The sequence below is a fragment of the Ostrea edulis genome, chromosome 9 (assembly GCF_947568905.1).
Source record: "Ostrea edulis chromosome 9, xbOstEdul1.1, whole genome shotgun sequence".
Taxonomy (NCBI): domain Eukaryota; kingdom Metazoa; phylum Mollusca; class Bivalvia; order Ostreida; family Ostreidae; genus Ostrea; species Ostrea edulis.
In genome coordinates this window covers 29,202,291-29,219,293 of record NC_079172.1, presented here as the reverse complement: position 1 = coordinate 29,219,293, position 17,003 = coordinate 29,202,291, and the positions used below count along the sequence as shown (strand labels likewise).

Genomic DNA, 17,003 nt, shown 5'->3' with positions numbered 1-17,003 from the left:
GTTTCGATACATATTCATTGAAATTTTCATAAATCTTACATTTTAATTCTCCTCCACCCAGATACGAATAATCGCCGTTGTGTACTTTGCACTCATATCTTCCCAGATCTTCACACTGTAACAGGAAGCTGACACGGATTGTACCGGAAGCGCTATTGACATCAAGGTTCAAATACAGCCTCTCTTTGATTTCTCTCGGAATCATGATTCTTTCGTCGGAAGTTAAATTCATGACGAGATACGGTTTTCCCTTGTATGGAGTATTTTGAATGATGAGGAATTTCCATCCGTCCATATTGCCGAAATTACAAATGACGGTGGTGTTCTGGAGTGCTGCCCCGTCAGTATCATTTATTTCTGTTGTTAGTTTCACAACTGCAAGAAATATTATGTAAAGCTTCACTATAAAAAAAAAAAACCCAAACTCTCTTAAATTAAGGAACAAGTATTGATTGAGAGTTGATAGTTATTATTTTACGAGCAATTCGAAAAGTGTGTACTCATAAAGAGACGTCACCAGCTGAAGGTGAAGTGCCACAAATAAAGAGTCGTCACTACATGTAGCTGTAGGTGAAGTGCCACAGATGGCGCTCAAGGCTGCATGTAGCAGCAAGGGTTCTTTATCGTGCCAACACCTAGCACGACAAAGGACGTTCGTTTTTAAGGTCAAGTCCAAAAGACCGATATCTTTTGTTTCAAATGCCGGGCGCTTGGCGAAGGAACTGAATATACTTATCATTTACTTCTGCGATCAGTTATCAATATAATAACTACTTACATGGTGTTGTTGACCAGATCTTTAAGTTAATATCAATATATAATATATAGACTACTTACATGGTGTTGTTGACCAGATCTTTAAGTTAATTTCAATATATAACTACTTACATGGTATTGTTGACCAGATCTTTAAGTTAATATCAATATATAGACTACTTACATGGTGTTGTTGCAGTATTCTCTGTAGATGTAGCGACCTCTGGTAAGTCTGAAATAACACTTAGATGTGATTAAGAATGCCCTATTGAAGTACATATCTAAGTCATTTAACACTTGTCTATGTAAGTTTTGTGATATACACCTAATATTAGACATATGATGTTTCTATCGGACATACTATTTGCGTTGCCGTTCGATGATCGAATGATATTTTCATATCCAATGGTTTTTCCTGTTGTTTTTGTCGTCGATAATGTTGTCTCTGGAGAAACTGTTGTAAAGTCTGAAAAATACGTCACATTTCAGAACATTGATAATGAAAGGTGAATATAACATAACTCCCACAAGCAATACAAAATAGAGAGTTGGACAAACAGGACCCGTGGACACACCAGAGGGTTAAGCATCCCCTGTCGACCCTGTCGACAGAAATAATCTGGATCTGCAATACATTATCAACTATGATGCATATTTGATCTAGTCTTAAATGAAGATGTTTGTACATTGTATTCATTTTTTATACCATTGGGTCAAATGCTGTCTGACGTGTTTTATACCGATTGTTAGAGCGTTCTTGACACACTGATTTTGACTACGGATAACTCCGTTTACCTGATCAAGATAGAGGGCTCACGGCGGGTGTGACAGGTCGACAGGAGATTCTTACTCCTCCTAGGCACCTGATCCCACCTCTGGTGTGTCCAGTGGTCCCTGTTTGCCCAACTATCTATTTTGTATTGCTTATAGGAGTTAGTATATTGATCACTGTTCCTTATCTTCACCTTTCATGTTAAAGCTGTATGGTGGTCAGCTATTCAGACAATTTTTTCCACATGATAAAACATTGGTAATTCATCGCATTTATGTAATATCACCTTTCACGAATTAACAAGATAAGATTTAGTACGAAAAATCACTAAGTCCTAAGGTGTCGTATAATACAGGAAAATCCATTTACTATCATCGCTAGCCAAAAACCGTAGCTAGCAAAGATGTCCATTTACATGTACTCGCACCGATATAGTGCCCACACATTCTAGAATGTACGTCTCCGAACTTTCGTGAAAAATCAACTAACGGTGATAGAAACTTTATTTCTTCTCGTAATGCACGGATCGTCGAAGATTTACTTTACATTAACATTGTATTTCACGTTGGCATTCTATAAAAAGCTAGATACCGTAAACCAACTTTTATTTGCGTCTACTTTATTTTGCGATTCACTTGTGGTAAACTGGTTCGCGGCCAGTAAGTTTTGCGATAGAGCCTTTTTTGAGCCTATGACAGACATTCAAGGACTGGTTCGCGACGAGAAATATTCGCGAGGATGAGGTTCACACGAATCACGCGAAATTTTCTCTTACGCAAATAAAAGTTGGTTTACAGTAATACAATTCGAAATTTAATATAACCATGATTCTGAAGGTAATCTAAAAAGCATTAAAATTCACACAACTGTATCAGTGTACAAATACCATTAAATAGATAAAATATGCAAATCAAGTCATTTGATTGTATTTTTCTTCAGAAATTGTGAATACCATGTGTTAACCAGTTCGAATTATTTATGTTTGTATACGATGCATCTGAGAAATTATTCTGAGACATATAGTAACCAACTATCCATAATCAACGTTTAAGGCAATATTCAAAATCAATGTGGAAAAAAATTATCATGACGAAATATTCCAAACTAGAAACCAGTATAGGACGAAAGAATAGTCATATTTGCTTTTTAAAAGCTCTATTATAGAAAATAATGAAATTTACATAAATAGATTTGAATATTAGCTAAATCCTTTTATCAATAAAAACTCTTTCAAAAAGTCTAATAAGTCACAAAAGACATTATATACCTTTCGGGTTATTAGATGATTCTGTCACAGTTGTTAATTTTGTTGCAGTAGGCGTTGTTCCTATGACGTTACGTGTCGCTGTTGTTCCCTCTTCCGGTCCATCTGCTCCCGTTACGTCATTTGATCTTGTTGCAGTTTCCGTTTTTTCTGCATGTACATCTGGGTCTCCCTTCTGAACAACAGATGGCGCTCCTGTAGTTCCTTGGACTGAGACAGGACTGTGTGTATCATGTAACTTCCGTGGTTTGTCTGTTGATTTAGAATAAACTCACAATTGATTTGTGCTCTGTCGGTGTCTGTGCGGATATTTTGTCGGACAATATAGGACTATGTGACTACCAGTGTTACAAGATGGAGGAACAGGGAAATTAGATAATAATTTAAGAGTGTTTGAAAATTTTAAAGAGATAACCGAAAAAGATAAGTAGCATTTCAATCATATCATGACAATGCTGAGCTTTTTGATAGATATCAGTGGTTGTTAAATGCATAAAGAATATCTTCTCGTTGTGTGAGTAACAAAATATTAATACACATATGGTAAGGTGTACATAACTAACATCTATTCTTATATAGAGTTGTCATCTCCTTGTATTCATTCGATCTGACAAAGAACAAGGAACAATGGATCTCATTTGAAGTAGATCAACATCACAGAATGTACAGCGAGTTGTGTGTTCGATTCCCTCAACATTATTCTATCTTGAAACATTCCTCCTTAGAATTCAACACGTTTACTTTCACGTTACGATAGTTTGCACACTCGTTCAAAGATGGAGAGGTGTTAAAACAAAAAATTCCAAGGACACTGAACGGCAGATTTCAAATCGAGTGCACCTCTGGGGTACATGATACGCCCATTAGGAACTAAATGTACAGGATACATAACCTATATCTGTACACTCAAAGATCAAAAGCAGTACAGGTACAGGTGAATACATAAATGTAGGTTTACAGTGCGTGAGATATGCTCCGGGCACATTTAGACTATGTTCTAAAATATAAGCCACAGTGACAAAATTTTGGGTCACTACCCCCCCTCCTTAATTTACATCAACTGACCAGGTTGGGTGGTTCTGGGCCTCCTAGTGCTCATGATACATCTATGATCCAGACACGACTTGAATATAGACATCAAATTCCAGAAGGAGGCCACAGTGAACTACTCTTGTGTCGCAAAACACCTTCCCATAGACCCCACCGTATATGATCTGGACTCGATATAAGTATGTATTGCCATAAAATTCCATAAGAAGGTCATTGTGACCTATTTTTGGGTCACAACACACCTTCTCCCTAAGATACATAAGCTGACCTGGATTGACAGTCCTAAGCCTCACAATGGGAAAGATGTGACCCGGACACAAAAATGCTAACAGACGGACGGACAGACGGAAAATCCCGTACCTTTGTATGGTCCCTTAAAAGACGTCAACATATTGTATTTTAAATGATATTTGTGATCAAGCACAAAATCGATATCGTTAGCTTAGATTATCTATTCCAAATTTTATTTCGTATCAATAATTGAATATGAATGACCATTTCGATTGGGTTATATTCATGCACTTTCATGCAGATGTCTTTTTAACAAATGTACATGTACATTTATTTCTCATAGTTGGTGGTATCTGTAGGCAGTTTATTTGATTTATATAGCCTATCATTATTTGTTCGTGACAGAACACATTAATTATAATTTTTTATCAGAGTCGGATATTCGAAATTTCCAAAATAGTCATGGCATGTGTCAAAATTCACACCAACTGTTTTTATAAATAATTATTGGAACAGTCAGAATGTAATATACGACATCAAAAAAATCCTGACATAATGATATACAAACCTGTTGTTTTAGAATTGAGTGAGTTGAGAGCCTTTGTTTTCTCTTCCACTAACTGCAATACTTCTGAAAAATAGCATTAAATATTCCACTGAATTTTAAAGTATTAAACAAAGGATTATACTCTAGATTAATAAACAAATTATTACACTCTAGATTAACTCCAACTTCCCATATTAATGTAGCAATATTCCATTATCACCTGTATATGGTGTTTATATCTCTCAGCTGATTCGATACACAAGAGCTTGTTCTGCACATGGTCAGTTTTTAAATGGAGGTAAGCTACTGACAAACAAGTTGATGGTGCAGGGTTCCAAAAGTCTCGTTTAAAATCAGTATTTTGCAAATTCTATAGTCGCTATAACGATCTAGTTTGCCAATACAACCTATCGTTGTGTCAAATGCTGTCTGACGGTTTCATGCCAATTTTTGGCCGTTCTTGGCACACTGATTTTGACTACGGATAACTCCGTTTGCCTGATCAGGATATAGGGCTCACGGCGGGTGTGAACGTTCGACAGGGAATGCTTACTCCTCCTAGGCACCTGATCCCACCTCTGGTGTATCCAGGGATCCGTGTTTGCCCAACTTTCTATTTTGTATTGCTTATGGGAGTTATGAGGTTGATCGCTGTTCGTTATCTTCGCCTTTCATTAATGAACAAATTATTACACTCTAATCTAGATGTTATGATTCTAAGATGTGTTCATCTATTTTATTACTACTTCTTGATCGTAAATGATTGATTGATTGAATATTGTTTACGTCCCTCTTGAGATTATTTCACTCATATGGAGATGTCACCACTGCCGGTGAAGGGCTGCAAAATTTAGGCCTATGTTCGGCGCTTATGGCCATTGAGCAGGGAGGGATCTTTATCGTGCCACACCTACTGTGTCACGGGGCCTCGGGTTTTGCGGTCTCATCCGAAGGACCGCCCCATTTAGTCGCCTCTTACGACAAGCAAGGGGTACTGAGGACCTATTCTAACCCGGATCCCCAAGGGATTGATGTTTTCAGATAATTTGTCAAATTATTTCTCTGATACACATTTTCGCTGATACACATTTTCCCTGACCCACATTTTCGCTGATACACATTTTCGCTGATACATATTTTCGTTGATACACATTTTCGCTGATACATATTTTCGAGAATAAATTACGGCCTTAGTGGTCTGGTACAACCCTAACAACTATGCAACTTTCAACAATAACTGAAGAAACAAGATTATTGCACCTTCATCTGAAAAGTACCGAGAAAAAACAAATGCGTTTTTCAACTAGAGTTTACTTTATGGCACTCGGGTATGAGACTGGTGCCTCCTCTTGACATTGTACATGTGAATTTCACACTCACTTGTATACACTTTGACCTTAATATCTACCCCCCTCCCCGATTACAAAGTTTTGTGGTTCGGATAAGACTTTCATAGACACACTTGCAGACAGATGTTATAATCATCGCTTAAGAGGTTTCCGTTAGGAAAATAATTGTACGTATTTAGATGAGATATTTTGCATGTCTATACTTGTGAACTAATATATTACTTCCTTTGCCTAAAAAAGGTTGGTGCCATGGTTTGTGGTTATGTACATATGCATCATGGCCAATTCAAGTTTGAATTTTTTCATGCTATACGACTTTCAAATTTTGGTATCTAAATTCGGAATCATGATATCACAAAGATGGCATTTTTTTTTTTGCCATATTCGGTATTTCGACTTTAAAAATGTCTTTCGCAGTTTTTCTACCGGTAAACATCGAGTTTGAGCGCGAGTTTAAAGAGCATTTCTATTTATGTTTGAATAGATTTATCTTTTCAGTTCCCTTTTAGAATGATAGAAAAAATTGTTTATCTAAAGTTGTGCTCTCTGAGGTTTTGGTGTTTGGGAAGAAAAATAAATACAAAAGTTAAGTAGAATCGAAGAATTGTGTCATTTTTGATAATATACATTCGAAATGATTATAAATGTCATGGGTCATGTCACTTTGCATTGGACATGATCGCCTTCATGAAATAAAGTAAGAATTCACCTTTCTTTAAAGCTTTGAAATTTTGAGTTTTATGGGAGTTAGAACAACTGTGTCCATTTATATATGTTGTCACTTTTGCTTGTGTAGTTTCATATTTTGAGAATCCTTTCCTGGTTTGACATTGTTCTACTAGAAATTGACAAAGGTAATTACATTCATTAAAGTGATTTTTACTTCACCGGTTGATTCCGCCAATGATACAGTTCCTTGTAATACACAAATTCGCTAGACTCCATTTCAGCGTTAAATGCCACAAATGTACATGTCAACAAGAAAGGAAAATATGGCCCCATGACCCACATGTTTTAAAACGGAAGAAACTCTCTGCATATTTTAGAGCTCTCTTACCCTTGAGCTTAGGTTTGTCAGGAAATTTGTCAACAGTAATGAAGGACAAGTCCACATGGATACTGTCGTAATCGACAATGTTGTCACCAATCCGAATGGCTTTGATACTGTTGTAAGTGATAGGGGATGAGGAGTATCGAAGAATATTTTCAAACATGGACGGGTTTCGAAGAGGCTCCACATCTTGGAAAGAAAGGTCACTATAAGTGTAAATGCTTCCTTTTCTGAAAAGAAAAACACCATTTTGTATTGTCATTTCAGAAATATGTTTGATCGCATTTAAGATACGAAGGAAACAATTAAGGTATCTCAATTCAAACAGGACTCGTAGAGCGTTGCTTCGTGACAGGAAGGTCTTAATCCCGCTCGTACCATGGCCGCGTCAAACCTAAGACGTAAACATAGGTAGTGATTGCTGCTTCGTCAAACACTCGGCATTTATAAGTGATAATCACGGGTATCTCGGATACGACTTTTAGGAAGCCCCGTGTTGCGGTAGCCGTTGGCACGTCAAAGAAACCGATAGAGCTCACTGTTACGGCCCTGAGCGCTCAGCATAGGGTCTAATTTTGAGATCGGTAAAGTTGGCTACTAGTAACCAGCTACTAGTAACTGGCTACTTAAAAAGAGAAAAGTTGGCTACTAGTAGCCAGCTACTTGAACCAGGAAAAGTTAGCTACTAGTAGCCAGTTACTAGTAGCCAGCTACTAAAAGTAAGAAAAGTTAGCTACTCGTAGCCAGCTACTACAAAATATAAAAGTTATAATTACTGATAGCTCGCTACCAGATAAAGGTTAATGAGTTTGAAAATTATTATCTATCAGATTTATTTCTAAAGAGGACGAGGAGTCGTATGAAATTTCATGCTCAATTATCCCCAATTACATAGCGTTGCAATGCAAAATACGAATAAACTTTTTCAACTGAGTGTTTACTTTAAAAGTGAAAAGGATTTAATTCAGACCTTCAATCATTTGATATACCATCCATTTTGAGATATCTACTACTTTTACAATTTGATTCGAGTTACCCTGAAATTTCAACATAAGTGTGAATACCGTAAGAAATTTTATGTTTGACTTTATGTTTGTATTAGATATCTGATGAATTTACGACTATACATATGGCAAGAAGTGATAGATGGTGTTCTGGTACGCCATGAATTTTCAGATATCGCTCTTTAGGAAATCCGTTACTTATACATTTTGATTATCGGTACAATCAAATTTCAAGATCCGTGTGAATACCTTAAGGAACTCCGTGCTCATACCATATATTTAACTAACTTACAACGATACGTATGGCGAGTAGTGATATTGGGTATCGTAATATGTCATCAATTTTCAGATATCACGCTTAAGGAAGTCAACTACATATACCTTTTGATAGCAGGTAAACTGAAATTTCAAGATTTTCATAAATATCTTAAGGAACTCTGACTAATTTATAACTACCCACGTGAAGAGGTGTGATATTAGGTATCTTGATATGCCAACAATTTTCGGATATCATACTTAACGAAGTCAGCTACTTATACCTTTTGATTCCAGCTAACCTGAAATTTCAAGTTTTTCATAAATATCTTAAAGAACTCTGTGTTTGTATTAGATATCTGACAAATTTACAATTATCCATGTGAAGTGGAATGGTATTAGGTATCTTGACATGCCATCAATTTTAAGATATCACCCTTAAGGAAGTCAGCTACTTATACCTTTTGATTGCAGGTACCATGAAATTTGAAGTTTTCTACCAATATTTTAAGGAACTCTGAGTTTGTATTAGATATCTGACTACTTTACAATTATCAAAGTGAAGAAGAGTGATATTTGGTATCTTGACATGACATAAATTTCCAGATATCACCCTTAAGGAAGTCAGCTACTTATACCTTTTGATTCCTGGTAACCTGAAATTTCAAGTTTTTCATAAATATCTTAAAGAACTCCTTGTTTGTATTAGATATCTGACTAGTTTACAACTATCCATGTGAAGTGGAGTGTACTAGGTATCTTGATATGCCATCAATTTTCAGATATCACCCTTAAGGAAGTCAGCTACTTATACCTTTTGGTTGCAGGTACCATGAAATTTGAAGTTTTCTACCAATATTTAAGGAACTCTGAGTTTGTATTAGATATCTGACTAATTTACAATTATCAAAGTGAAGAAGAGTGATATTTGGTATCTTGACATGCCATAAATTCCAGATATCACCCTTAAGGAAGTCAGTTACTTATACCTTTTGATTCCTGGTAACCTGAAATTTCAAGTTTTTCATAAATATCTTAAAGAACTCCTTGTTTGTATTAGATATCTGACTAGTTTACAACTATCCATGTGAAGTGGAGTGTACTAGGTATCTTGATATGCCATCAATTTTCAGATATCACCCTTAAGGAAGTCAGCTACTTATACCTTTTGGTTGCAGGTACCATGAAATTTGAAGTTTTCTACCAATATTTAAGGAACTCTGAGTTTGTATTAGATATCTGACTAATTTACAATTATCAAAGTGAAGAAGAGTGATATTTGGTATCTTGACATGCCATAAATTCCAGATATCACCCTTAAGGAAGTCAGTTACTTATACCTTTTGATTCCTGGTAACCTGAAATTTCAAGTTTTTCATAAATATCTTAAAGAACTCCTTGTTTGTATTAGATATCTGACAAATTTACAACTATCCATGTGAAGTGGAATGGTATTAGGTATCTTGATATGCCATCAATTTTCAGATATCACACTTAAGGAAGTCAGCTACTTATACCTTTTGATTCCTGGTAACCTGAAATTTCAAGTTTTTCATAAATATCTTAAAGAACTCCTTGTTTGTATTAGATATCTGACTAGTTTACAACTATCCATGTGAAGTGGAGTGTACTAGGTATCTTGATATGCCATCAATTTTCAGATATCACCCTTAAGGAAGTCAGCTACTTATACCTTTTGGTTGCAGGTACCATGAAATTTGAAGTTTTCTACCAATATTTAAGGAACTCTGAGTTTGTATTAGATATCTGACTAATTTACAATTATCAAAGTGAAGAAGAGTGATATTTGGTATCTTGACATGCCATAAATTTCCAGATATCACCCTTAAGGAAGTCAGCTACTTATACCTTTTGATTCCTGGTAACCTGAAATTTCAAGTTTTTCGCAAATATCTTAAAGAACTCCTTGTTTATATTAGATATCTGACAAATTTACAACTATCCATGTGAAGTGGAATGGTATTAGGTATCTTGATATGCCATAAATTTTCAGATATCACCCTTAAGGAAGTCAGCTACTTATACCTTTTGATTCCAGCTAACCTGAAATTTCAAGTTTTTCATAAATATCTTAAAGAACGCCTTGTTTGTATTAGATATCTGACTAGTTAACAACTATCCATGTGAAGTGGAGTGGTACTAGGTATTTTGACATGCCATCAATTTTCAGATATCACCCTTAAGGAAGTCAACTACTTATACCTTTTGGTTGCAGGTAACCTGAAATTTCAAGTTTTTCATAAATATCTCCAGGAACTCTGTGTTTGTACTAAAAATCTGACTAATTTACAATTATCCACGTGAAGAAGACTGATATTAGGTGTCTTGATATACCATTAATTTTCAGATATCGTGTTTAAGGAAGTTAGCTACTTATACCTTTTGATTCCAGGTAAACTGAAATTTCAAGTTTTATCAAATATTTTAATGAACTGCATGTTTGTTTCAAATATCTGATTAATTTACCAATGCACATATGACGAAATCTGATATTAGGTATCTTGATATGCCATCAATTTTCAGATATCACGCTTAAGGAAGTCAGCCACATATACTTTTTGATTGCAGGTAAACTGAAAATTTGAAGTTTTTCATAAATATCTTAAGGAACTCTGAGTTTGTATTAGATATCTGACTAATTTACAACTATCCATGTGAAGTGGAATGGTATTAAATATCTTGACATGCCATCAATTTTCAGATATCACCCTTAAGGAAGTCAGCTACTTATACCTTTTGATTGCATCTAACACGAAATTTGAAGTTTTCTACCAATATTTTAAGGAACTCTGCGTTTGTATTAGATATCTGACTAATTTACAATTATCAAAGTAAAGAAGAGTGATATTAGGTATCATGACTTGCCATAAATTTCCAGATATCGCGCTTAAGGAAGTCAGCTACTTATACCTTTTGATTCCTGCTATCCTGAAATTTCAAGTTTTTCATAAATATCTTAAAGAACTCCTTGTTTGTATTAGATATCTGACTAGTTTACAACTATGCATGTAAAGTAGAGTGGTACTAGGTATCTTGATATGCCATCAATTTTCAGATATCACCCTTAAGGAAGTCAGCTACTTATACCTTTTGATTCTTGGTATCCTGAAATTTCAATTTTTTCATAAATATCTTAAAGAACGCCTTGTTTGTATTAGATATCTGACTAATTTACAACTATCCATGTGAAGTGGAATGGTATTAGGTATCTTGATACGCCATCAATTTTCAGATATCACCCTTAAGGAAGTCATCTAGTTATACCTTTTGATTGCAGGTACCATGAAATTTGAAGTTTTCTACCAATATTTTAAGGAACTCTGAGTTTGTATTAGACATCTGACGAATTTACAATTATCAAAGTGAAGAAGAGTGAAATTTGGTATCTTGACATGCCATAAATTTCCAGATATCACGCATAACGAAGTCAGTTACTTATACCTTTTGATTCCTGGTAACCTGAAATTTCAAGTTTTTCATAAATATCTAAAAGAACTCTGTGTTTGTATTAGATATCTGACAAATTTACAACTATCCATGTGAAGTGGAATGGTATTAAGTATCTTAATATGCCATCAATTTTCAGATATCACCCTTAAGGAAGTCAGCTACTTATACCTTTTGATTCCAGCTAACCTGAAATTTCAAGTTTTTCATAAATATTTTAAAGAACACCTTGTTTGTATTAGATATCTGACAAATTTACAACTATCCATGTGAAGTGGAATGGTATTAGGTATCTTGATATGCCATCAATTTTAAAATATCACCCTTAAGGAAGTCAGCTACTTATACCTTTTGATTGCAGGTACCATGAAATTTGAAGTTTTCTACCAATATTTAAGGAACTCTGAGTTTGTATTAGATATCTGACTAATTTACAATTATCAAAGTGAAGAAGAGTGATATTTGGTATCTTGACATGCCATAAATTTCCAGATATCACCCTTAAGGAAGTCAGCTACTTATACCTTTTGATTCCTGGTAACCTGAAATTTCAAGTTTTTCATAAATATCTTAAAGAACTCCTTGTTTATATTAGATATCTGACAAATTTACAACTATCCATGTGAAGTGGAATGGTATTAGGTATCTTGATATGCCATAAATTTTCAGATATCACCCTTAAGGAAGTCAGCTACTTATACCTTTTGATTCCAGCTAACCTGAAATTTCAAGTTTTTCATAAATATCTTAAAGAACGCCTTGTTTGTATTAGATATCTGACTAGTTAACAACTATCCATGTGAAGTGGAGTGGTACTAGGTATTTTGACATGCCATCAATTTTCAGATATCACCCTTAAGGAAGTCAACTACTTATACCTTTTGGTTGCAGGTAACCTGAAATTTCAAGTTTTTCATAAATATCTCCAGGAACTCTGTGTTTGTACTAAAAATCTGACTAATTTACAATTATCCACGTGAAGAAGACTGATATTAGGTGTCTTGATATACCATTAATTTTCAGATATCGTGTTTAAGGAAGTTAGCTACTTATACCTTTTGATTCCAGGTAAACTGAAATTTCAAGTTTTATCAAATATTTTAATGAACTGCATGTTTGTTTTAAATATCTGATTAATTTACCAATGCACATATGACGAAATCTGATATTAGGTATCTTGATATGCCATCGATTTTCAGATATCACGCTTAAGGAAGTCAGCTACTTATACCTTTTGATTCCTCGACACATGAAATTTCAACTTTTTTGATAAATATCTTAAGTACCTCTGCTTTTCTATTAGATATCGGACTAACTTACAACTATCCACATGAAGAGGAGTGATATTAGGTATCTTAATATACAATTAATTTTCAGATATCACCCTTAAGGAAGTCAGCTACTTGTACATTTTGATTGCAGGTAAACTGAAATTTCAACTGTTTAGTATATATTTTGAGGATTTCCGTTTTTGTTTTAGATATCTGATGAAATTACTAATGCACATATGACAAGGAGTTATATTAGGTATCTTGATATGCCTTCAATTTTCAGATATCACGCTTAAGGAAGTCAGCTACTTGTACATTTTGATTACATGTAACCTGAAATTTCAAGTTTTCAGAAAATATTTTAAGGAGCTCCCTGTTTGTTTTAGATATCTGATTAATTTACCAATGCACACATGACAAGATGTGATATTAGGTATTTTGATATGCCATCAATTTTCAGATATCACGTTTAAGGAAGTCAGCTACTTATGCCATTTGATTCTAGGTAGCCTGAAAAAGTTTTCCGTACATATCTTAAGTAACTCTGCGTTTGTATTAGCTATATCATTAATTTACCATCTCACACATGATAAGGAGTGATATTAAGTGTCTTATTATGCCATCAATTTTCAGATATCACGCTTAAGGAAGTTAGCTAGCTACTTAGAACTTTTGATTCCTGGTTACCTGAAATTTCAAATGTTTTGTAGATATCTTTTAAGGAACTGTGTGTTTATATTAGATATCAGACTAATTATATACTATCAACCTGAAGAGTAGTGATATTAGGTATCTTGATATGCCATCAATTTTCAGATAGATATGTTAGATATCTGACGAATTTATCTTTGCCGATATTACAGGGCTTTATATGAAGTGTCTTGATATGCAATCAATTTTGATATATCGCGTTCGACGAAGTCAGCTACTTATACCTTTTGATTCCAGACATCCTGAAATTTAAAGTGTTTTGTATATAGCTTAGGGAACTCTGTGTTTCTGTTAGATCTCTGACTAGTAAACTACTATTCACGTGAAGAGGTATGATAATCGGTATAAAGATACCTAATATCACTCCACTTCACGTGGATGGTTGTAAGTTAGTCAGATATCTAATACAAATGCAGAGTTCCTCAAGATATTTACGGAATACTTCAAATTTCAGGTTACTTAGAATCAAAAAGTATAAGTAGCTGACTTCCTTAAGGTGATATCTGAAAATTAATTGTCTATCAAGATACCTAATATCACTCCTCTTTATGTGGATAGTTGTAAGTTAGACAGATATCTAATACAAACACAGACTTCTTAGAATATTTGCTAAAAGCTTTAAATTTTAAGCTTCTTGGAATCAAAAGATATAAGTAACTGACTTCTTTAAGCATGATATCTGAAAATTGATGGCATATTAAGATCCCTAATATCACTCCTCTTCACGTGGATAGTTGGAACTTAGTCAGATATCGAATATAAACGCATAGTTACTTAAGATATATACGGAAAACTTGAAATTTTAGGTTAGATGCAATCAAAAGGTATAAGTAGCTGACTTCCTTAAACGTAATATCTCAGAATTGATGCATATCAAGATACCTAATATAACTCCTTGTCATATGTTTACTGGTAAATTAATACGATATCTAATACAAACACAGACTTCTTAGAATATTTGCTAAAAGCTTTAAATTTTAAGTTTCTTGGAATCAAAATATATAAGTAACTTACTTCTTTAAGCGTGATATCTGAAAATTGGTGACATATTAAGAGACTTAATCTCACTCCTTGTCGTATGTAAGATGGTAAATTAATAATATTTATAATACAAAGACAGAGTTCCTTTAGATATTTGCGAAAAGCCTGAAATTTTAGGCTACATGGAATCAAAAGCTATAAGTAGCTGACTTCCTTACTCGTGATATCTGAAAATTGATGGAATATTAAGATATTTAATATCACTCCTTGTCATATGTGAGATGGTAAATGAATGATATATTTATTACAAACGCAGAGTTTCTTAAGATATGTACGGGAAACTTGAAATTTTAGATTACTGGAAATAAAATGGTATAAGTAGCTGACTTCCTTAAGGGTGATATCTGAAAATTGATGGCATATCAAGATACCTAGTACCACTCCACTTCACATGGATAGTTGTAAACTAGTCAGATATCTAATACAAACAAGGCGTTCTTTAAGATATTTATGAAAAACTTGAAATTTCAGGTTACCAGGAATCAAAAGGTATAAGTAGCTGACTTCCTTAAGTGTGATATCTGGAAATCTATGGCATGTCAAGACACCAAATATCACTCTTCTTCACTTTGATAATTGTAAATTCGTCAGATATCTAATACAAACTCAGAGTTCCTTAAAATATTGATAGAAAACTTCAAATTTCATGGTACCTGCAATCAAAAGGTATAAGTAGCTGACTTCCTTAAGGGTGATATCTTAAAATTGATGGCATATCAAGATACCTAATACCATTCCACTTCACATGAATAGTTGTAAATTTGTCAGATATCTAATACAAACAAGGAGTTCTTTAAGATATTTATGAAAAACTTGAAATTTCAGGATAACAGGAATCAAAAGGTGTAAGTAGCTGACTTCCTTAAGCGTGATATCTGGAAATTTATGGTAAGTCATGATACCTAATATCAGTCTTCTTTACTTTGATAATTGTAAATTCGTCAGATATCTAATACAAACGCAGAGTTCCTTAAAATATTGGTAGAAAACTTCAAATTTCGTGTTACCTGCAATCAAAAGGTATAAGTAGCTGACTTCCTTAAGGGTGATATCTGAAAATTTATGGCATTTTTAAGATACCTAATACCATTCCACTTCACATGGTTAGTTGTAAATTTGTCAGATATCTAATACAAAGAAGGAGTTCTTTAATATATTTATGAAAAACTTGAAATTTCAGGTTACCAGGAATCAAAAGGTATAAGTAGCTGACTTCCTTAAGTGTGATATCTGGAAATTTATGGCATGTCAAGATACCAAATATCACTCTTCTTCACTTTGATAATTGTAAATTTTTCAGATATCTAATACAAACTCAGAGTTCCTTAAAATATTGGTAGAAAACTTCAAATTTCATGGTACCTGCAACCAAAAGGTATAAGTAGCTGACTTCCTTAAGGGTGATATCTGAAAATTTATGGCATATCAAGATACCTAATACCATTCCACTTCACATGGATAGTTGTAAATTAGTCAGATATCTAATACAAACAAGGAGTTCTTTAAGATATTTATGAAAAACTTGAAATTTCAGGTTAGCTGGAATCAAAAGGTATAAGTAGCTGACTTCGTTAAGTATGATATCCGAAAATTGTTGGCATATCAAGATACCTAATATCACACCTCTTCACGTGGGTAGTTATAAATTAGTCAGATATCTAATACAAACTCAGAGTTCCTTAAGATATTTATGAAAAACTTGAAATTTCAGTTTACCTGCTATCAAAAGGTATATGTAGTTGACTTCCTTAAGCGTGATATCTGAAAATTGATGACATATTACGATACCCAATATCACTACTCGCCATACGTATCGTTGTAAGTTAGTTAAATATATGATATGAACACGGAGTTCCTTAAGGTATTCACACGGATCTTGAAATTTGATTGTACCGATAATCAAAATGTTTAAGTAACTGATTTCCTAAAGAGCGATATCTGAAAATTCATGGCGTACCAGAACACCATCTATCACTTCTTGCCATATGTATAGTCGTAAATTCATCAGATATCTAATACAAACATAAAGTCAAACATAAAATTTCTTACGGTATTCACACTTATGTTGAAATTTCAGGGTAACTCGAATCAAATTGTAAAAGTAGCAGATATCTCAAAATGGATGGTATATCAAATGATTGAAGGTCTGAATTAAATCCTTTTCACTTTTAAAGTAAACACTCAGTTGAAAAAGTTTATTCGTATTTTGCATTGCAACGCTATGTAATTGGGG

The 17,003-nt window shown here is 34.0% G+C and overlaps 1 protein-coding gene across 1 annotated transcript in view; it reads right to left on the bottom strand.

Annotated features, from left to right (window-relative positions):
* Positions 1–17,003, bottom strand: part of LOC125659716 (uncharacterized) — a 37,447-nt gene that overhangs the window by 6,294 nt on the left and 14,150 nt on the right. Inside the window, exons 6-11 of the mRNA XM_048891485.2 lie at positions 7,027–7,250; positions 4,642–4,704; positions 2,796–3,044; positions 1,118–1,222; positions 941–988; positions 40–375 (exon numbers count right to left, since the gene is read on the bottom strand). Of these exons, the coding sequence (XP_048747442.1) occupies positions 40–375; positions 941–988; positions 1,118–1,222; positions 2,796–3,044; positions 4,642–4,704; positions 7,027–7,250 (1,025 nt within the window). The remainder of the gene's footprint in view (positions 1–39; positions 376–940; positions 989–1,117; positions 1,223–2,795; positions 3,045–4,641; positions 4,705–7,026; positions 7,251–17,003) is intronic.